A 20,759-nucleotide genomic window follows, 5' to 3' on the forward strand; every position below is an offset into this window, starting at 1 on the left:
TCTGAGGGGCTGCTTCTTTTGAGGGAAGCAAGGGCCAGTCTGGAGCAACCAGACCAATGGTGTAGTTTCACGGAATCGTCGCCAAGATGGCCACTAGCCAGCGGGCAAGTGACGCGAACAGGAAAATGCAAAAGGGCCCCACGCAGAACTCGTGGAGGGTGCAGGGCTGATCTTTGGTGCAGATGCTGCTCGGGGCTGGGGCTTCTCAATCCCCAATGCACAGCTTCGAGGAGGCCTCGGGGCTGCACAGTTAGCAGGTCGCAGACTTTTCAAGATGGCCAGTCCCACGTCTCTCGTCGCCTCCACGGGTCTCAGCTTTGCATGTGGATCGGGCAGTTGGATGTCTTGGAATCTGGTTCTTGTCAGGCTCTGGGCTTGGGCTCCAGCGGGAGGCAGCGGCAAAGCAAGTCGTTGATCGCTGGATGGTGCCTGCTTGTGCAGGGTGGTCACTCCTTGACCACAAGGGAGATTCTTCAATCGTCTTCTTCCAAAGTAGAGTGATGAAGGTCCAGAGTTTTGTTTCAAAGTTTCAGTCAGGATAATCTAATGTCCTGTGACTCAGCTCGTACCTATATACCAATCTTAGGGGCTGGATTACCTGCTAGTTCCCTCCTACGGGTGGGACCAGGAAAGGGGGTGGTTACACCCCTTTCCCTTTGTCCAGTTTCCCGCCAGATCTAGGGCTGGAGTGCCCCAGCACCGGTTTGAACTGGACTATGCATGGGACACCTTATGTGCCCCAGGCAGCGTCTCAATCCTTTCAGCCCTCCCTGTCCAAATACACAAAGTCCTGTCTGGGGTGGTGCTGGCACCTCCCAAGGCAGGAAACCTATTGTCCAAGCCTCCCTTGCTGGAAGGACTCCCAGCAGCAGGAGCTCAGACTTGTGTCTGTGGCAGCAGCATCCATTTTGTGATGCTGAGGCTCTGGTTAACTTTAACAGGGAACAGTAGAAACAACATGTCTTCTCCCTCTAGAAGGGTGGAATGCTACCCCCGTCGCCAGGACTGGCGAGGGGGTAGTATTCCAACTCGTATGACACCTTACTCGACATGTTTTGATAAAGCCAAACCATAGTTAGCATTTAACTGGGAGGTTCATAATGCACTTTAGAGTATATGGTATAGCAATATCCTAGAACAATTATAAGGACATGGTTCTGAAAGCTGCAGACAGGCTCAGCTCATGCTAGAGCACCATCTCACATAAAACCAAGCACTCTGCCTCCAGGATTGTTAAGGCCTGCCATAGGAGTGATTTTTAGGTGTATATGTGTCTAGATATATAAGGTTAGATATAGGTATACTATATCCAAGCAAGGGGTGATTACACCACCTTGCCAAAGCTGAGTGATCAGCCAGTTGTGTCAATTTGGGTGGTTGGCCAGGGATGGCATAATACATGCTTCAGCCCCTGGTAGGCCTTGGATGCACCTATGCCCTGGGTACCAATAGTACACTGTACAGGGGCTCATAAGGTGACCCATTATCCAATTGGAGATGTACCTAGGGTACATGGAGTCCATTTTAAAGAGAGAGCAGATAGCCTGGGGCCCCGATTAGCAGGATCCCAGGCCAACTAAGTCGAAAAATGTTAACAACAGGGGGGAGGTAGAGTATGGAGATAGGATTCTCACTCCACGGGCACTGTTAGGGGGTACAAGGAGGCAATCTCTGGCCGATTCTATTACGAATCTATCAACCACCCCATACGTTCTGGAAATGCTCATGAAGCAAGAAAATACAAATTAATGAGTCATGCAACTGCATAGACCAATACCGCTGTAGGCACACCATAGCCTTAGTATTTCACTGTAAATAATTTCACTTTTTTATTTTTACCTATACACCCAAGAATTTTTTTTTCTATAAAAATACGTGAGTAAGGTGGGGAAGTTGTGCCCCCGTCCTGAAGAAGGAACACCAGTTCCGAAACATGTCGACGCACACCAGAGGTAATGTCCATAATGATGACAACTAACCTCATATTGCACTTCTTTTACTAATACCAGCCCGAGGTTTTGAATACATTTTTCTTCCTATAACCTAAGAGCCAGGTATTTTTTAACCCTCACTATACCCCACCACTCACTTTTTCGAATACCCCATCACTTGCACCTTACACACACCACACATAGTCTACTCTGACAGTGCTCCCGCGTAGTCGCTGGTCGCAGCACGCCGCTTCCCTCTAGTGGGGTGCGAAGACCCCGATGATGAAGCATGACACCTAGGGGCCTGTTGGTGTGTGAGGGGTATTTTACAAAACACTGAGTGTCCCCCATCTTTGTGGTTTACACTCCCCCTTCTTTTCCTTGAGTAGGATTCCTGTCAACTAAGTCGAAAACCAGCTAAACACTAGGCAAAAAATCTGGGGTAACCATAGTCAGATATCCACCTTCCTACACAACCCGTCCACCCCCCCCAAACGAAAGGAGATAAGGCTATCCTTGACCAGGTACGCCTATATTGCTTAAGTGGCCATATAAGGAAGTACCTGCACTAGCATGGTTACCCCCTGTCTCATGGCCCACTAAGCAATCCCTTACCCTAAGGGTATCATAGGGTCTCCCCCATAGGGAAGTTCTACCTGTGGTGTGTTTTGGCAAAGTAAACGGCTGGTGTTGAGATGGAGTACTGAAGTGAGGCTCCTCTAATGTAGGGCTCAGCTTCCTCCAATCACCTTCCACCATATAGGCCATTCTTTCCTTGACTGAGTTGCACTGTGCTCTCAGGGTCAACCTCTGGCTACCTACAGCTGGAGGCTGGGTCCCTTTTGTTGGCTTACTGGAGGGACAGGTCAGGTTTGGGGCCTTTGGGTCCCAGGTTTGGCTGTGCCAAACATAATCCATCTGTGGAGGTTCCTAACTAAGTGTAAGGAAGATCCCTCAGGAGTTTTTGAAATCTTCACCTTGCTAGGGCTGCTAGCTTTGGTGCCCCTAATCTGCTGATGGGGTGTTTCATGTGGACAGGGGACCCAATGGGGTCTACCACTGGCCTCCCTGACCTCTGCAGCCATCGGCTGACTGAGGCAGGGTAGAGAGGGGCAGGTTACCTGCTCCTGACTGGGACCGACCTTGGAAGGGTCCACTGACATCAGAGGCTCTGCAAGGCTAGGCCTGACTACCTCTGGGGCAGTTCCTTCACAAGGGGTAGGGTCAGTTCCCTGAGGAGGCTGACTCTCACTTAAGGTCTGGTGGGAGGGAGACTTGTCTTCCTCCCCAATGCTCTCTGTCTGAGTGGAGTGATCCATAGTTTCGGGCTTCACAACACTAAAATCTGTCTGAGTTTGGGCTGTGGCCATCACAGCCCTTCCAACCTCTTTAGGAAGGAAGGCCTACCATTTTGGAATGGGTTTCTTGTTCTACCTCAGCCCAGGCTTAGATCTCTAGATCATTCGCTGGTAGACAATCTACAGGCAAGTTTTTAGACACTGCCACTCTCTTGGGGCCAGTGACACCTCCCCAGCTGAGATTTACTAATGCCATGGGATGATCTTTCTGCACTCCATCAATGTTGATCACCTGATAGGTGAACCCAGGTAAAAGTTGTCCTGAGGGAATTAGACTGTCAGTTACCATACTGATGCTAGCCCCTGTATCTCTGTAGGCTTCAACTTTCTGGCCATTGATGTGGGGCTCCTGCCTGTACTTGCCTAAAGTGTTGGGACAAGCAGTGAAGTTGGCAAACCCCATTCCATTTTCACAGACAAGAGTAGCTAAGTTAGGGGAACTGGTTAGGCCACAGTCCACCTGAGCTCCCATAGTAAACCCAGCCAAATTCTTGGGGGCACTCCCACCACATGGGGGATTACTACTAATAGTAACAGGAGGTCTGGCCATTGTGCAACTGCTGTCAGTCTTCCAGTTGCCAGGTTTTTTACAGTCATGGCAATAAGGTTTCTTCTGGTTAGAGGAAGTGTTTTGGGACCCACCCCGAACCTTGGAGTTTTGGGGCCCTGGGGAAGTCTTGAATTTAGATTTCTCCCCACCTTTCTCGTGAGGCTTGGTAGAATCTTTCTTCTGGTCATTACCCTGATTTCTAGGCCTAATCCTGGTTCTGACCCATTTGTCTGCCCTCTTACCCAATTCTTGGGGAGAGGTCAGATCTGAGTCCACCAGGTGCTGGTGTAGAAGCTGGTTTTGACAATTACTAAGGATCTGCTCCCTCAATCAAATTATACAATCCTGTATAGTCCTTAACTTTACTTCCCAACAACCAGCCTTCCAGAGCCTTAGTAGCACAATCTACAAAATCAGTCCAGTCCTGTGTCTGTCTTCTGGGTATCCCTGAACATCAACCTGTATTGTTCAGTGGTTAAGCCAAACCCATCAATCAGAGCACTCTTCGGGACAGTGTAATTATCAGCATCCCCATCACTAACTGTGAGGAGCTTATCTCTAACTTTTCTGAAAAGGAGAGCCACAAGATTGCTGCCCACTGACTTTGGGGTACCTGCTGTACTTTGCAGGCCCTCTCCAAAGCAGTTATCCACTTGTGGATGTCACCCCCTTATTTGTAGGGGGGCACAATCTTACACAGGTGTCTATTGTCATAGGACCGGTCTTTATCCTTAGGGATACTGCTGCCTCCAGTGGGCTCTCGCCCACCTAACTTCCTTTCTCTGTCAAAAGCAAGTTTCTCCTTGGCTAGGGCAAGTTCTTCTCTCTCAATTCTGAGATTGACTTCCCTCATCCTAGCCTGGTGTTCTCTCCTCTGAGAAGATGTCATTCCCCTCTGAGAACTCCTAGAAGCATTGGAGTGATGAGGATCTCCTGATTGAGATCTCCCTCTCCTATACCCCTGGTTAAGCCCACTTGGAGGCCTGAATGGGGCTGTCCCATTCTCAGCCCCAAACTGGCTTACGTTAGCCTGGCTAAGTCTCCTGACCTGGACCTGGCTACCATCCTCTTCATCAGACTCATCCCCAACCTCATCCTCATCATCTTCCTTGTCTACAACAGGGGGGGCAGTGGTATCTTCCTAAGAGGGTAGGCCCTCACCTGCAATCCCTGTAGGGTCTGCACCAGAGGCCTTTAGAGCTTCATGAGAAGAAGTGGCTCAAAGAAAGCGCGCATCTAGAAAGTAAGAACCAGGTTCAAGTCCCACTGGGGCATCACAAAGGGGACAGGTGGAAACATGTGTGATGCCTTTCAGAAAATGAGTGATAATGGGGGACTTGAACAAAGAAGGCTGATCAGGTAGCCTTAGGAAGGCGGAAAGGGCAGAAAGGTAGCCCTTGATAGTGCCCAGAGCAGAGCCCTGCTGGGCAAGAGAAAGAAGGAAGAGAAGAACCTCAGTAAGAGGGGCAGAAAGAGGATCCACAGCCTTTGCTGTGCACCATGCCACAAATCTGTTCCAACGGCAGGCGTATACCGACTTTGTGGAGGGACGCCTGGCTGCCAGAATAACATTACAGACTTCAGGAGGCAAGTCAAATGGCCTCAACTGTTGCCGCTCAATCTCCAAGCATGGAGGTGGAGACTGGACAGGTTCGGATGGAGGACCGTCCCCTGCTGCTGCGGCAGAAGGTCCTCCTGAAGGGGCAGACGGATCGGGGGACCGACTGACATATTGAGTAGCTCGGGATACCAGTACCTTCGAGCCCAGTCCGGAGCCACAAGGATGACTTGGGCCCGGTCGTGCTTGATCTTCTTCAACACTCTGGGCAGAAGTGGTATAGGCGGAAAGGCGTATAACAGACCGCAACTCCACTCGTGACGAAATGCGTCGCCTAGCGAGTGCCGCCTTGGAAATTCCAACGCGCAGAACTGATGACATTGCGCGTTCTCTTCGGTGGCGAATAGATCCAACCAAGGCTCTCCCCATCGAATAAAGATGCCGTGCGCCACGTCCGAGTTCAGACGCCATTCGTGATCCATCGAGACCTTCGGCTGAGTTTGTCCACCCTGGCGTTCAGAGAACCTGCCAGGTGTTGAACCACCAGGGTCACGCCCTGACGTTCCAGCCACTGCCAGAGGCACAGAGCCTCCTGACAGAGGGTCCAGGATCCCACACCGCCCTGTTTGTTGCAGTACCACATGGCGGTGGTGTTGTCTGTGAACACCTGCACTGCACTCCCTCGGACAGAGGGGAGGAATGCCTTCAGTGCCAGACGAATTGCCTGCAGCTCCAGAAGGTTGATATGGAGGCGGGACTCCACCGGAGACCAGAGGCCTCTGATCTCCGCCTCTCCCAAGTGGCCTCCCCAGCCCTGGAGGGACGCGTCCGTCACAACCACGTGCTCCGGTTGGGGAAGGGAGAGGGATCTGCCGTCGACCCAATCGTGGTCCGTCAGCCACCACTGCAGCTGTCTCGCAGTGCCCTCCGAGATCAGGACATGGTCGGACAGATTGCCCTGATGCTGGGCCCACTGAAACTTCAGGTCCCACTGCAGAGCCCGCATCCGCCAACGGGCGTGATGCACCAGAAGGATGCAGGAAGCCATCAACCCCAGAAGCCGCAGCTTCAACCTGACCGAGACTCAGGATAAAGGCTGGAAGATTGGGATGAGAGCCTGTATATCCCGAACCCGCTGTTCAGGCGGGTAAACCCGAAACTGCGCCGAGTTGAGATCCGCTCCGATAAAAAGGAGCTTCTGAGAGGGGCGCAGGTGTGACTTCGGTACATTGATGGAGAACCCCAGCTGGTGCAAGAGGTCTGCCGTCGTCTGGAGGTGGCAGACGACTGACTGGGGCGAGCCCGCCTTCTACAATCAGTCGTCTAGATAGGGGGAAGACTGAAACCCCTATCCTGCGCAGATGAGCTGCGACCACCGCCATCACTTTCGTGAACACCAGTGGGGTGCTGGTAAGGCCAAAGGGGAGCACTGTGAACTGAAAGTGCTCGTGGCCTACCGTGAACCGCAGGTAACGTCGGTGGGCCGGCAGGACGGGGATGTGAAAGTAAGCGTCCTGCAAGTCCAACGCCACCATCCAGTCTTGCGGGTCTAGGGCAGCCACGACCTGAGCCAAAGTCAACATCTTGAACTTCTCCTTCCGGAGGAAGCCGTTGACGTTCTGTAGGTCCAAGGTAGGGCGTAGGCCCCCTTTGCCCTTCTTGGGAACCAGGAAGTAGTGGGAGTAACAACCACACCCTACTTCTGGCCCAGGAAGGCGCTCGATGGCCCCCTTGGCCAAGAGGGCCATAACTTCCTCCTGCAGAAGTCGCAAGTGGTTCCCAGACACGTGGTGGTACTGCGGTGGCATGGCATTTGGGGTCGTCTCGAAGGGGATGGAGTAGCCCCTCCGGACGATTTGCAGCACCCACCTGTCTGTAGTGACGGTGCACCAGTGGGAGAGGTGATGGCGAACCCTGCCCCCCAAGGGCGTCACATGGGCCTGAAAACTCTGACTAAGAAGGCTTTGAGGCAGATGCTGCGGGAGCGGGTGCGGACTGGCCTCGCTGTTGTCCCCGACCGCCTCCCTGGCGGTTTCCACGGCCGCCACCGCGCTGAAGGTTCTGTTGAGGCAGCGTGTGGCTGGCGGCACGTGTGGGGGCGCCCCTTCCTTGGCCACGAAAGGAGCAAAAGGCACCCGACTGCTGGCGCGGGGCCGAGAGGCCCAAGGACTTGGCCGTAGCCCTGGAGTCCTTAAAGCGTGGATAACCAGGCTCTCGGGGGTGGGTCAACAGGAAGCTAGGGTCACCCGGAGCCGGGCAGTAGCGTATGGCCACGTTCCTGTTCACAGGCTGTCCTGAGGCGGGCTTGGACCAAGTGCCCAGCAGAGCGTCACATAAGGCCTCATTGAACGGCAGCAGAGGCTCGACAAAGCTTGCCTGCGGTTTGAGGACCTCGGTAGAGATTAGTCCTCACGGCCGCTGAGGGGAGCGTAAGGTTTAAGGCCTTAGCCGCCCGCATCAACACTACACTGTAGGCTGCCCCCTCCTCCGTAGCCACGGTAGGAGGTGAGACAAAACCAGTGTCAGGAGAGAGGTCCAGGTCACTGGCTTCCCCAAGCTCCACTGTCCAGTCCGCTTGGTCCTGACACTCCTGTGTCAGAGGGTCCACAGACCCCTTCCAGTCCTAGTCCTTCCAGTCCTAGTCGTCACCCAATTCCTGGTAGCCAGGATCAACAATCGGGGCCCGTTCATTAAAGTGGAATGTACCTATCGCCGTCTCATACGGCTCCCAACGGGGCCGTGTCGACGGCTGAACAGGAGCGACAGAAGGACTGGGGCCTGCGTCAACCGAAGTCGGCGCCGGTGGTGACACCCTCTGGGCCGGCGCCGGCGAGGTCGTAAGGTCGACCGGCATCGACCCGTATCCGGTCGGGGCCTGCGGCGCCGGGCATAAGTCGCTGGCGGCGCCGGGGCAGAAGCCGCCGACTGCGTCGGTGCCGGAGCACCCGACCCGCTAGGCCCCGGAGCTGGGCCCACTGGGCCCGAAGGCACCGTGGGGCCCGGCGGAGAAGAGAGCGACCTCATGGCCATGAGGTACTGTTCGATCTCCTCCCGCGTCGCATCGTGCTCAGGGACCCGTAGGTATGGGGCAGGATGCGGCGCTTGCGACTTCGGCGGAGCCGCGTGGGTGGTGCCACCCAAAACCCCGGCCGCGTCGTGCAAGTGTCGGGGGCGGTCGGAGGAGCGATGACGCCGTTCCGACCTCTCATGCCTCTTACCTGAGGAGGAAGCAGAAGACCGATGCAGACTTCCGGAGCTGCGAGGGCTCCGCGACCGGTCCCTCGACCTCCCGTGGGACCGGGACCTCGAATGGCGCGGGGTCGACTGCCGGAGCTCGAGCCGCTTGCGGGACCGCTCCTGCCTAGCCTTCGACGTCAGGGCTCGACAGTCGGAACAGGATAGGTCATCGTGGTCGCGGCCTAGACACTGCAGACACCGGCGATGGGGGTCAGTATTCGACATCAGTCGACTACACTTCGAGCAGGGCTTGAACCCGGGCAACTGGAGAGTCGAAAGAGGATCAAAAATTATCAAAAAGTGACTAAGGGGTAGAGCTTCTCACGATCTGCGCTAACTGGCGCGGAAAAAAGAAGAACCGACGTCAGCGCGCATGGGCGGCGTCTAAGTACTCCGATGACGTCATTCTGGCGCAGACGACGCCGACGACAGACGCGGAGCCAGAGACGACGCCTAACGACTCGCAGGGGTATTGCTACGCAAATGTTTCCGGATCCAGTCTGACGCCTGGGGATATTCTAAGGTAAGGAATCTAATGCTAACCTGTTTCTTTCAGATACATATATTAAAAAAGTGGTATAAGTACTACGTCACGAACAATGGTAAGGCCGGGGGTCTTGGGAATCGCTGGGGCTACACTTGACTAACAATGGTTAGGGAGCAGGAGGCCCACGGGATGCATGTGCAGTGTCTAAAGGCACACACGTTCACACATAGAAGTCAATGGGTGCGTAAAAAGTTAAAGGTTACAGATTTGGGAGTCTTCCGACTGGACTAGAACTTAACTACTTGAAACTAGGACACTAGGAGTGTAAACCTTTACAGGAGCACCATAGTACTCGCGTTACCTAACCCACAGGAAGCGGGTGCATAGGTCCCAAAGTGTGTCGGGTTTCGACGTGGAGATCTATGGAGCCTTGGAGAAAAGATGCTGCAGGCGGCCAGAAGAGAAGAGTCCGGGTGGATCCAAGGGTGGATCGAAGATGTAGAGGACCTGAAAGCAGAGGCGACAGAGTCTGGGTCACTAGCCAGTGACCAGGATGGAACCAGGTGATGTCGCGTTGCAATCAGGTGCTGATGGGAAGCTTGTCTCTGCAGCCACGTGGACCAGGAGGCGTAGACGACGACCAGGAGGCAGGCACGGACTGTCCCACGAAGGCTCTCGCTGTCGGCGGTGTCGGCTTCAGGATTGGAGTCAACAAGCCTTTGCAAAGGCAACCCACGCAGGATACGACGTAGGATTCTTACTCAGACCTGCAAGGTCTGAGGGGCTGCTTCTTTAGAGGGAAGCAAGGGCCAGTCTGGAGCAACCAGACCTGCGGTGTAGTTTCACGGAATCGTCGCCAAGATGGCCACTAGCCAGTGGGCAAGTGACCGGGCGATGAGTCGAGCAGGAAAATGTAAAAGGGCCCCACGCAGAACTCGTGGAGGGTGCAGGGCTGATCTTTGGTGCAGATGCTGCTCGATGCTTCTCAATCCTCAATGCCCAGCTTAGAGGAGGCCTCGGGGGCTGTACAGTTAACAGATCGCAGAATTTTCAAGATGGCCGGTCCCACGTCTCTCGTCGCCTCCACAGGTCTCAGCTTTGCAGGGACTGTGGATCGGGCTGTTGGATGTCTGGGAATCCGGTTCTTGTCAGGCTCTGGGCTCGGGCTCCGGCGGGAGGCAGCGGTAAAGCAATTCGTCGATCGCTGGATCGTCGATCGCTGGATGGTTCCTGCTTGTGCAGGGTGGTCACTCCTTGACCACAAGGGAGATTCTTCAGTCGTTTGCTTCCAAAGCAGAGTGATGAAGGTCCAGAGTTCCGTTTCAAAGTTTCAGTCAGGATAATCTCATGTCCTGTTACTCAGCTCCTACCTATATACCAATCTTAGGGGCTGGATTACCTGCTAGGTCCACCCTATGGGTGGGACCAGGGAAGGGGGTGGTTACACCCCTTTGCCTTTGTCCAGTTTTCTGCCAAAGCTAGGGCTGTAGTCCCCCAGCACCGGTTTGAACTGGACTATGCATGGGACACCTTTTGTGCCCCAGGCAGCGTCTCAATCCTTTCAGCCCTCCATGTCCCAATACACAAAGTCCTGTCTGGGGTGGTGCTGGCACCTCCCAAGGCAGGAAACCTATTGTCCAAGCCTCCCTTGCTGGAAGGACTCCCAGCAGCAGGAGGTCAGACTTGTGTCTGTGGCAGCAACATCCATTTTGTGATACTGAGGCTCTGGTTAACTTTAACAGGGAATAGTAGGAACAACATGTCTTCTCCCTCTAGAGGGGTGGAATGCTACCCCCGTCGCCAGGACTGGCGAGGGGGTAGTATTCCAAATCGTATGACACCTTACTCGACATGTTTTGATAAAGCCAAACCATAGTTAGCATTTAACCGGGAGGTTCATAATGCACTTAAGAGTATATGGCATGGCAATATCCTAGAACAGCTATAAGGACATGGTTCCGAATGCTGCAGACAGGCTCAGCTCATGTTAGAGCACCATCTCACATAAAACCAAGCACTCTGCCTCCAGGATTGTTAAGGCCTGCCATAGGAGTGACTTATAGGTGTATATGTGTCTAAATATATAAGGTTAGATATAGGTATACTATATCCAAGCAAGGGGTGATTACACCACCTTGCCCCAGCTGAGTGATCAGCCAGTTGTGTCAATTGGGTGGCTAGCCAGGGGTGGCATAATACATGCTACAGCCCTGGCAGGCCTTGGATGCACCTATGCCCTGGGTACCTATAGTACACTGTACAGGGGCTCATAAGGTGACCCAGTATCCAATTGGAGATGTACCTAGGGTACATGGAGTCCATTTTAAAAAGAGAGCAGATAGCCGGGGGCCCTGTTTAGCAGGATCCCAGGCCAACTAAGTCGAAAACCAGCTAAACACTAGGTAAAAAATCTTGGGTAACCATAGTCAGGTATCCACCTTCCTACACTAACCACACTTGCAAAGCCTGAAGAATCAACTCTGAGGTTTGTAGGGGTGCTCTGCTCATGAAGGGGCACCCTCACACTTATAACCAAGTAGCCTTCCTTCAGGACTGAAAGGCCTGGCCTAGGGGTGACATATGTTTTAAGTGCAGTGACCTCGGGTAAAAGAAAGCCTATATCTGTCTTGAGAGGTGCTAGCACAACTCACACAGGCTACAATGACAGGCCTGTAGTCACAGTCTGAGTTGTCTCGCATGGGTTGCACAATAGATACTGAAGCCCATAGGAGACACCTGGTCTACTTATGCCATATACTAGGGGCTTACAAGGGTACACCAGTAGTGAATTGTGGATGTACAAAAGTACTTATGGTGAATATAAGGAGGAAGCACAGTGACTGGGTCCTGATTAGCAGGATCCCAATCAGACTAGTCAATTAAACATACTGACGCCAGCAAAAAGTGGAGGTAACCATGAAAGCAGATCCCACTACCCTACATTACACATGATGCAAAGTATGTGTGCCTCCTAGGATTAAAACTGAGTAGTGGGGTGTATCTACCTTCTTTGAATGCACGCACCGCAGGTGAGAACATTTGCGACTGCAAATTGTATGTGACTGTCATACGAGAACCCCAATCCTATCAAAAACCCATTTGAACTAATAAACTATTGTCATTCAATATCCACGCATTGGATCCACGCATTGGATGAAAGCTCTGCAGGCTCAGCTGCAGAATTTTGCCTTGTTGTTGCAACAGGAAATCCTCCTGAAGAGACAGCCATGCTAATTCGGAGGACAGATGCTCATGGCCAAAAGTTCCGGGTACCACACTCTCATGGCTCAATCCGGAACCACTAGGATGACTTGGGCTTTTTCATTCCTGACCACCTTCACAACAGGGTTGTACAATTAAGGGATTGAGGTGCAGGGCAAAACTTACATTGTTACAATCTCATATGCCCTTGCCTTGGGAAAGTCAATTGTAAGGTCTTTATCAAATGATTTTGCGTGAAGTCATAACTCATCCAACACAGGGCTTCCTTATTTATAAAATATCTGTTAAACTATCAAAGTAGAAGTTATAGGAATAACCTATCATTAATAGTCACCTCAAACTGACTAGGATAAACCCGACTTACTATGACTTTCATATGTGACCTGTGAATTCATACAGACCTCTGCAGCGGAAATTTACATAAGACTTTTTTTCTTATAGACTGAAGTAGCAAGAGAGCATACAATATATGTAGTAGTAATAAAAACAATTGAAATATTGGTTCAGAAATTCTTTTAAAAGTGATATCCTACCGTAGGCATTTATAATAGCCGCTTGATGTTAGGATTCCGCCCCGAGCTAATTTGCTGCAAGTTGAGAGATATTCAGAATACATCTCTGATCGAGAGACTGAGGAATCCTGACTTACTTCAAAATGTGCATTCAACCTGAAATTGAAATACATTAACTGTGAAATAAAAAGTACATAAAACAATTTTGAGAATGCTTGGCAAATGATCCTTTTCAGAGAATCTATACGGAAAAACTGACTAAGCCATTTTCAGTGAAGGCACTTTGGCTTGAGATTTTATAGAATTGTTTAACCACTCTAATTTGCAAGCTGCAAATCGAATATCGCCAATAGAGAAGGATCTCAAACTAAACAGTTTAAGAAAAATCGAGGATTTTATGAAGACAAAATACAGCCAACTGAGACAAAGATCAAGATGGCTCACATTTAATCTATAATCAGTACAAAAGTTATATTACGTTAGTCATGTGCACTGAATGTTTTGATCCTCTAGGCTGTTTCAGTGAGTAACAACATATGCCTAGGATTGTCTACAATAGGAGAATGATGGTTTGCGAAAATATTTCAAATTGCATCAATCGTTACAAAATCTTTTATCCAGTATTCTTGTCTGGCACTGAGAATTCCATAATTTCAGCCTGCAGAGGCACTATGCTCTGATAACAGAAAATGCCATCTTTCTGTCTTAATGTATATTTAATGTGCAAGTGCAACAGCCTTAGGACGTAAGATAAAGCCCTGCTGTCACAGCAGGAGGGAGGAAACAGTTAACAAAATATGGAATATAATAGGTTTTTTTCAACTCTGAGTTATAAAGTCCCCTGCTAGAGACAACGGTTCCGATTCAGTCAATTAAACGCTCCAACAGGAACGGGCAAAAATGGGACTCCAGACGCGTCAATTATTATAAATATCAACATAGATCAACAGTTAAAGTAGTATTTTTCTCTCAACTAGTGAGCACATTTTGAAGCACAAGATCTTTAAAACTGCGTACTTGACAATGTTTAACCAAACAGTAAACCTGCAGTAGGAGCTTCTTATGTACAGGATCTTCAGGTCTGAATGTGTAGGTAAGTGCCCATTTTTGACATGGTCATCCTCATTTTTTTGCCTGGTATTTGATGCAACATTGACTGAAGTGCACTGGGTTCACCTAACCAGATCCCCAGTGCTGGTTTTCTTTCCCAAAAACAAGGTAACTGCAATTGTTCCACAACTGGCAAGAAGTTTAGCACCCCTGTAAGTCCCTAGAAAATGACACCCCTGGTACCGAGGTCATGGGTACCGACAAGGGTCCTGCCACATTAGGGGACCCATCACCAAACTCATGCAGACTGCCTTTTCAGGCTGCGTGAAATGGTGCAGACAAAAGTGAAAAAACAGCATGGTACACACCCTGTGTGCCATGTCCCCAGATGCACAAGTTACTTACCTTCGGTAACAATATATCTGTAAGAAACATTAGAAGTGATAGATTCCTTACCTTAGAATTACTCCCAGGCGTCAGATTGGATCCGGAAAGTTTTCGTCAGCAGTACCCCAGAGCGTTGGTAGGTGTCGTCATGTGGCTCCGCGTGCGACGCTGGCGTCGATATGACGTCGCTGAAGCTACTTACATGTGCCAACATCAGTTCTGTACATGACTTTCCGCGCCAGGAACGCAGAGCCATGCAAGAAACTGACCACTAGTGACTTGAAACTAGGCCCCTAGAAATCAGTTCACAGAACGGGGAGGATGGGAGGGGCGGTAAGGAATCTATCACTACTAATGTTTCTTACAGATATATCGTTACCAAAGTTAAGTAACTTGTGCATCTGAAAGAAACATGTAGTGATAGATTCCTTACCTTACAATAGATACCCCAGCAACACCAATCCCGGTGGTGGGTCTGCAAACCAAGATCACACCAGATAAGTCCTGGAGAACAGAACGGCCAAAGAAGCTGTCTCTCTGGACTTGGCTGTCCAGGCAGTAATGCTTGGTAAACGTGTGCAGCGAGGCCCACGTAACTGCCCGACAGATGTCATGCAAGGGAACTCCCCATCCCAAAACAGTAGTGGCTGCCGTCGTCCTGGTTGAATGGGCGCGCAGCCTCAATGGAGGCTCCTTTTTAGCCAAAAAATAACAAGCCTTTCTGCACAGAACAACCCATTGAGGGATAATCCGCTTGTGCACGGCCAGACCTTTCTTGGTGCCCACGTAGCCAACAAAGAGCTGGGCATCCACCCGGAACTGTTGTGTGCGGCTCAGGTAGAATGAGAGCCCACGTTTTGGGTCCAGACGGTGGAGCCTCTCTTCCTCTTTTGAGGGATGCGGGGGCGGAAAGAAGGTGGGCAAAGGGATGGTCTGCCAGCTGTAAAAGGCAGTGACAACCTTTGGCAGAAAAGATGGACGAGTCCTTAAAACCACCTTGTCCAGACGGACAGAGAGAAAAGGAGGTTTAGAAGAAAGAGCCTGGAGCTCACTCACTCTCCTGGCAGAGGTGATGGCCACCAGGAAAGCGGTCTTTAAAGTGAGAAGACGAAGAGGACAGTTGTGAAGTGGCTGAAAGGGAGCACACATCATATATGTCAGAACCAGGTTCAAGTCCCACTGAGGCATTATGAAAGGAACAGGAGGAAAAGATGAGTAATGCCTTTTAAAAACTCCATTTACACCAGGGGACTTGAAAACAGAAGGCTGATCTGGAAGCCTTAAAAAGCTGAAATGGCCGAGAGATAGCCCTTAATAGTGCCCAGGGCAGAGACCTGCTGAGCCAAAGAAAGAAGAAATAGAAGGACCTCTGAAAGAGGTGCAGAAATGGGATCCACAGTCTTTGCTGTGCACCATGCCATAAACCTATTCTACCTGCAGGCGTAAACCGTCTTACTGGAGGGACGCCTGGCTGCCAAGTTCACATCACACACTTCGGGAGGCAGGTCAAAAGACATCAACTGCCGCCGCTCAATCTCCACGCAAGGAGGTGGAGGACCATTGTGAGAAAGTGCCATCTATCTTGCATGGTATGCCCCCACTTTTTGCTTAATTGCTGATGTACCGAGTGTGCCCTGGGCTACTGCCAATAGGGTACCCAGGGCCTGAGTTCCTTCCCTAAAACTGTATTGAAACCTAAACCCATTTGGCATCTCCGGCCACATGTCAGCCCCTGGTAAATGGTACCCAAGGTACCCAGAGCACTGTGACCAGGGAAGTCCCCCGAGGGCTGCTGCACTTATTGTGCCACCCTTAGAGGCCCTGCACTCTGACACACACACTGCCTTTGCAGGCTAAGTGACCTTGTGCAGGACAAAGCCAAGAGTCGACATGACACACATCCCTGTGTGCTATGCCCACAACACACTGCCCTGGCATAACTCAGTCACCCTTCTAGCTGGGTGCCCTATGTCAGTGGTGTGGGCACAAGGGCATGATCCCTGTGCCCCTATAATGCCCAGGTCCATTCCTGGGCACCGTAAGTGCAGTTCTGACATTAAGAGTATATTGTGCTGTGAGGTCGTCATCACGAACTTCACAGTACCATGATGGCAACACTGAAGACTGGTATCAAACTTCTCAGCACATTATAACCACACTGATGCCAGTGTGGGATTTAATGTAAAATGCACGACAGAGGCAGCTTAGAGTTGCCCCCTGAACCTAACCCACAACCAGTGTCCTGACTGAGAGGCTGCCTAGGTTGCCACCCAGCAGACATGTTGCTGGACCCCTGGGTAGAGAGCCATCCGCTCTCGAGGCATGCAACAATGCACATCCTGGGGCGAGGTGCTAGGCCTTTGCCCCCAGGATGGGCAGGGGGAGCTTCAAAGGCATGCCAGCTTTGTGAGCTTCTCCAGGCACTTGCTGTACTCAGCAACTGTCCCCCACTGGTTCTGACCCCCACTCTGTCAGGAAGACAGGCTGGAAAACCCGAGTGAGGAAAGAGGGTGTGCCAGCCTTTGCCAACCCCACCCCTCAGGTGGGGAAGGCGAGGTGAAGCACAACGCCGGGCTCTTGTTATCTGGAGGATGGGGAGCCATACCCAATCAGAGACCGGCTCCTGCCCCCCTCCCACTGGAAAGGGACAGGATAGGGGGTGTACTCACCCCAGGGAACGGACCCATTGGTCCCTGACGTTTCCCTACCTGTAACGCCCCTAAATTTAGTATTCACAGGCACCCTGAACCTTCCTTCCTCAGATCCCGATTTGAAAACAAGAAAGAAGAACAAGAAGATAGAAGACCTGCCGTGCAGCTGCTAACAAGAGGACAACACCAACTGACTTGGCCCCAGCCCTACCGGCCTTTCGACCCTCGAACCTGCTCATGCTAAATCCCGGCCTCTCCTGTGGTCAGTAACCTCGAAAACCCCAGAGGACCCGACTGCCTTGCTCATCCAAAGACTGGGACTCCCACGAGCAGTGGTTCTACTCAAAGATCAACAACACCTGGTGCAGGCCAGGAACTGCGAATCCAGCACACTCTGCACCCGCCGAGCCCCACCCATGCCTGAGTGGACAAAGACCACGAGAACGTCCCACCGGTGGTTGTGACCCAGAATCCAGAACCCAACGATCCTCCTCGACACGCCTGACGCCTGCAGCCTTACAAGGGACCCCTCTAACCGCGTCCAGCTGAGGGTAAGATTTCCCGATACCAAAAGACACCCCTGCACCCGGCGCCCCACGGCCCCCTGTGCCCAACTCTTGGGTGTCTACCGATCCTACAGCTTCCCAACTTACCTCTTGAAGTGGTGGTCACACCAGAAGATTCTCTGTCACCAAGCTTGCAGCCTTTGTTCGTCTTTCAGATTTCCCATTGTAATACATTGGGCGCCCGGAGGCCCAAAAGCACCCTGCACACAGCCGCCCGAGTGTAACTGGAAGTGCAGCAACTGTCCTATCCTACTTCCACACTTGCCCCGTGTAAGTGACCGGGAGCTCAGATCCCACAGCCAAGTGGTCTGCTCGCTAGCAACCACCAACCAAAGGCCCCCTATCCTCCATAGGATAACATTGGGCCTACTCTCTCTGCACCGGCTGCCCTTGTGCCGCTGAGGGTGCAACTACTGTACCTACCTGAACCTGGGAGACCCCAGGGTTCTAAACCCAGAACCTTAACTCTGCCAGTCGATTACTTACCTATAAACCGATAACTTACATTTTTTCCTTAGGGTAACATGGACTGATTTTCACTTGGAAATTCTTTTGAGTGTCAAGTTTTGAAACTTTGAAATATTCACTAAAAATCATCCTATCAACAAAAACAAAATTACTCACCTGTTACCAGGAAAGATCCCAGTGCTGGATCGTTGTGCCCAGCACGGACGCTAAAAAGTCATTACAAATGTGATTTTCTGATAACCTGATTTTCCTCTATAGGATAACATTGGCTGGTTTTGCCAGAAATTCTTCCAAGTGTCGATTTTTGAATCATACAAATATCCCTTAAAAATTGCTGGTGTAACAAAAACGATTTCTTTCAACTGTTTACAGGAGGTGCACCAGGGCTGAATCCAGGATCCAGCCCAGAGTAAGAAAAACCTATGCAAAGTAATTAATATTGCCTTTTACTTAAAATTCCCATTGAGCTCAATGTTATAATTGTGTTTAACTTGTGTTGCATATTGCAACAACTGTATCCATTGCGTTTAAAAGCCTATTTCTCATTGAAAGTATTCAATTGCAACATCTCATTCTGAGAACGTATTTTAATACCTACTTGTGGTTCTAAAACAAAACAAACAATATATTTTTATATACAAAACAATTGGCCTAGAGTTCAGTTCTTGAGTGTGTGAGACCATTTGCGGACTGTGTGAGTATAACAAATGCTGTACACTGTCCTCTGATACTGCCTTACTGCTCAACCAAGCTACCACTTTAGAAAGTAAGGTTATATCTAACTTAAACCTCTGCCAAACCTCTTGGGACTGTGGACTCTGTGCACACTGTACCTTACTTTGGAGCAGTATATACAGAGGCACTTATTTACAACCGTCCCCTGTTGCTGCGACAGATGATCCTCCCGAAGAGGCAGTCGGATCTGGGGATCGATAGCCATGCTGAGTAGCTCAGGATACCATACTCTTTGAGCCCAGTCCGGAGCCATAACAATGACTTGCGCCTGGTCTTCAGCACTCTGGGTAGAAGTCGTCTAGGCAGAATGGCATATAGTAGACAGCAACTCCACTCATGACGAAAAGCGTCGCCTAGTGAGTGCAACCTTTGAAATTTCAACACTAAGCACTGATGACATTGCACGTTCTTTTCGGTGGCGAATAGATCTAACCAAGGCTCACCCCACTGCTGAAAGAGACCTTGAACCACGTCTGAGTTCAGACGCCATTCGTGATCCATCATGCACCGGTGGCTGAGTTCGTCAGACTTGGTGTTCAGAGAACCTGCCAAGTGTTGAACCACCAGGGTAATGCCTTGATGCTCCTGCCATGCCCAGAGCCTCCTGACATGGGGTCCACAACCCAACCCCGCCCTGTTTGTTGCAATACCACATGGCGGTGGTGTTGTCCGTGAACACCTGCACTACACTTCCCCGGACAGAGGGAAAGAATGCTTTCAGGGCAAGCAGGATTGCCCGCAGCTCCAGAAAGTTGATATGGAGCCGGGACTACGGCGGAGACCAGAGACCTCTGATCTCCGCCTCTCCCATGTGGCCTCCCCATCCCAGGAGGGAAGCATCTGTCACCACTGTGTGCTCCAGTTGGGGAAGGGAGAGGAATCTGCCACTGACCCAATCATGATTCGTCAGCCACCACTGCAAATGTCGCGCAGCGCCCTCGGAGATCTGGACGTAATCCGACAGGTTGCCCTGTTGCTGTGCCCACTGGAACTTCAGGTCCCACAGCAGAGCATGCATATGCCATCAGGCTCAGAAGCCGGAGGGTCAACCTGACTGAAGCACAAGTTACTACTTGTGTAACGATATATCTGTAAGAAACATTAGTTAGTGATAGATTCCTTACCTTAGAATATCCCCAGGCGTCAGACTGGATCCGGAAAGTTTTGCGTAGCAGTACCCTTGCGCGTCGGTAGGCGTCGTCTGCGGCTCCGCGTCCGTCGTCGGCGTGATGACGTCGTCGGAGTACTAAGACGCCGCCTCCGCGTGCTGACGTCAGTTCTTAGACACAGCTTTTCCGCGCCAGAAGCGCAGAGCCATGCCAAAAACCAACACTGGTGCCATGAAACTAGGGCCCTGAAAGGGAATGACCGTAACCCTAGATATCGGTTCGCAGAACGGTGAGGATGGGTGGGTCGGTAAGGAATCTATAACTAACTAATGTCTCTTACAGATATATCGTTACACAAGTAGTAACTTGTGCATCTGAAAGAGACACGTTAGGGATAGATTCCTTACCTTAGAATAGATACCCCAGCAATACCAACTCCGTGGTGGTGGGTCTGCGAACCAATAATCACACCAGAAAGTCCTGGAGGACGGAACGGCCAAAGTAGCCATCCCTCCGGACTTGGCTGTCCAGGCAATACTGTCTTGCAAACGTGTGCAGCGAGGCCCATGTAGCCGCCTAGCAAATGTCCTGCAAATGCACACCTCGGCCCAAGGCAGTTGTAGTGGCTGTGGCTCGAGTGGAATGAGCCCTTAGCCCAACAGGGGGTTCCTTCTTAGCCAAGGAGTAACACGCCTGGATACACAAGATGATCCACCGGGAGATGGTCCGCTTGTGCACCGCTTTCCCTTTCTTAGCGCCCGCGTACCCAACAAAGAGTTGGTCATCCACCCGGAACTGTTGTGCGCGATTCAAATAAAATGAGAGGGCACGTTTCGGGTCAAGACGGTGGAGCCTCTCTTCCTCTCGCGAGGGATGCGGAGGCGGAAAGAAGGTGGGCAAGGTGATAGATTGCCCAATATGGAAGGCCGCGACTACCT

General features: G+C 51.2%; 1 protein-coding gene across 2 annotated transcripts in view; it reads right to left on the bottom strand.

Moving 5' to 3' along the window:
* ARID2 (AT-rich interaction domain 2) overlaps positions 1-20,759 on the bottom strand; it is a 1,159,914-nt gene that overhangs the window by 348,102 nt on the left and 791,053 nt on the right. For both annotated transcript variants that reach the window (XM_086919090.1, XM_086919091.1), the window contains exon 13: positions 12,877-13,011. In XM_086919090.1, coding sequence (XP_086775216.1) covers positions 12,877-13,011 — 135 coding nt within the window. The remainder of the gene's footprint in view (positions 1-12,876; positions 13,012-20,759) is intronic.

This window comes from Lissotriton vulgaris, chromosome 1_1 (genome assembly GCF_964263255.1).
Source record: "Lissotriton vulgaris chromosome 1_1, aLisVul1.2, whole genome shotgun sequence".
NCBI classification, from domain to species: domain Eukaryota; kingdom Metazoa; phylum Chordata; class Amphibia; order Caudata; family Salamandridae; genus Lissotriton; species Lissotriton vulgaris.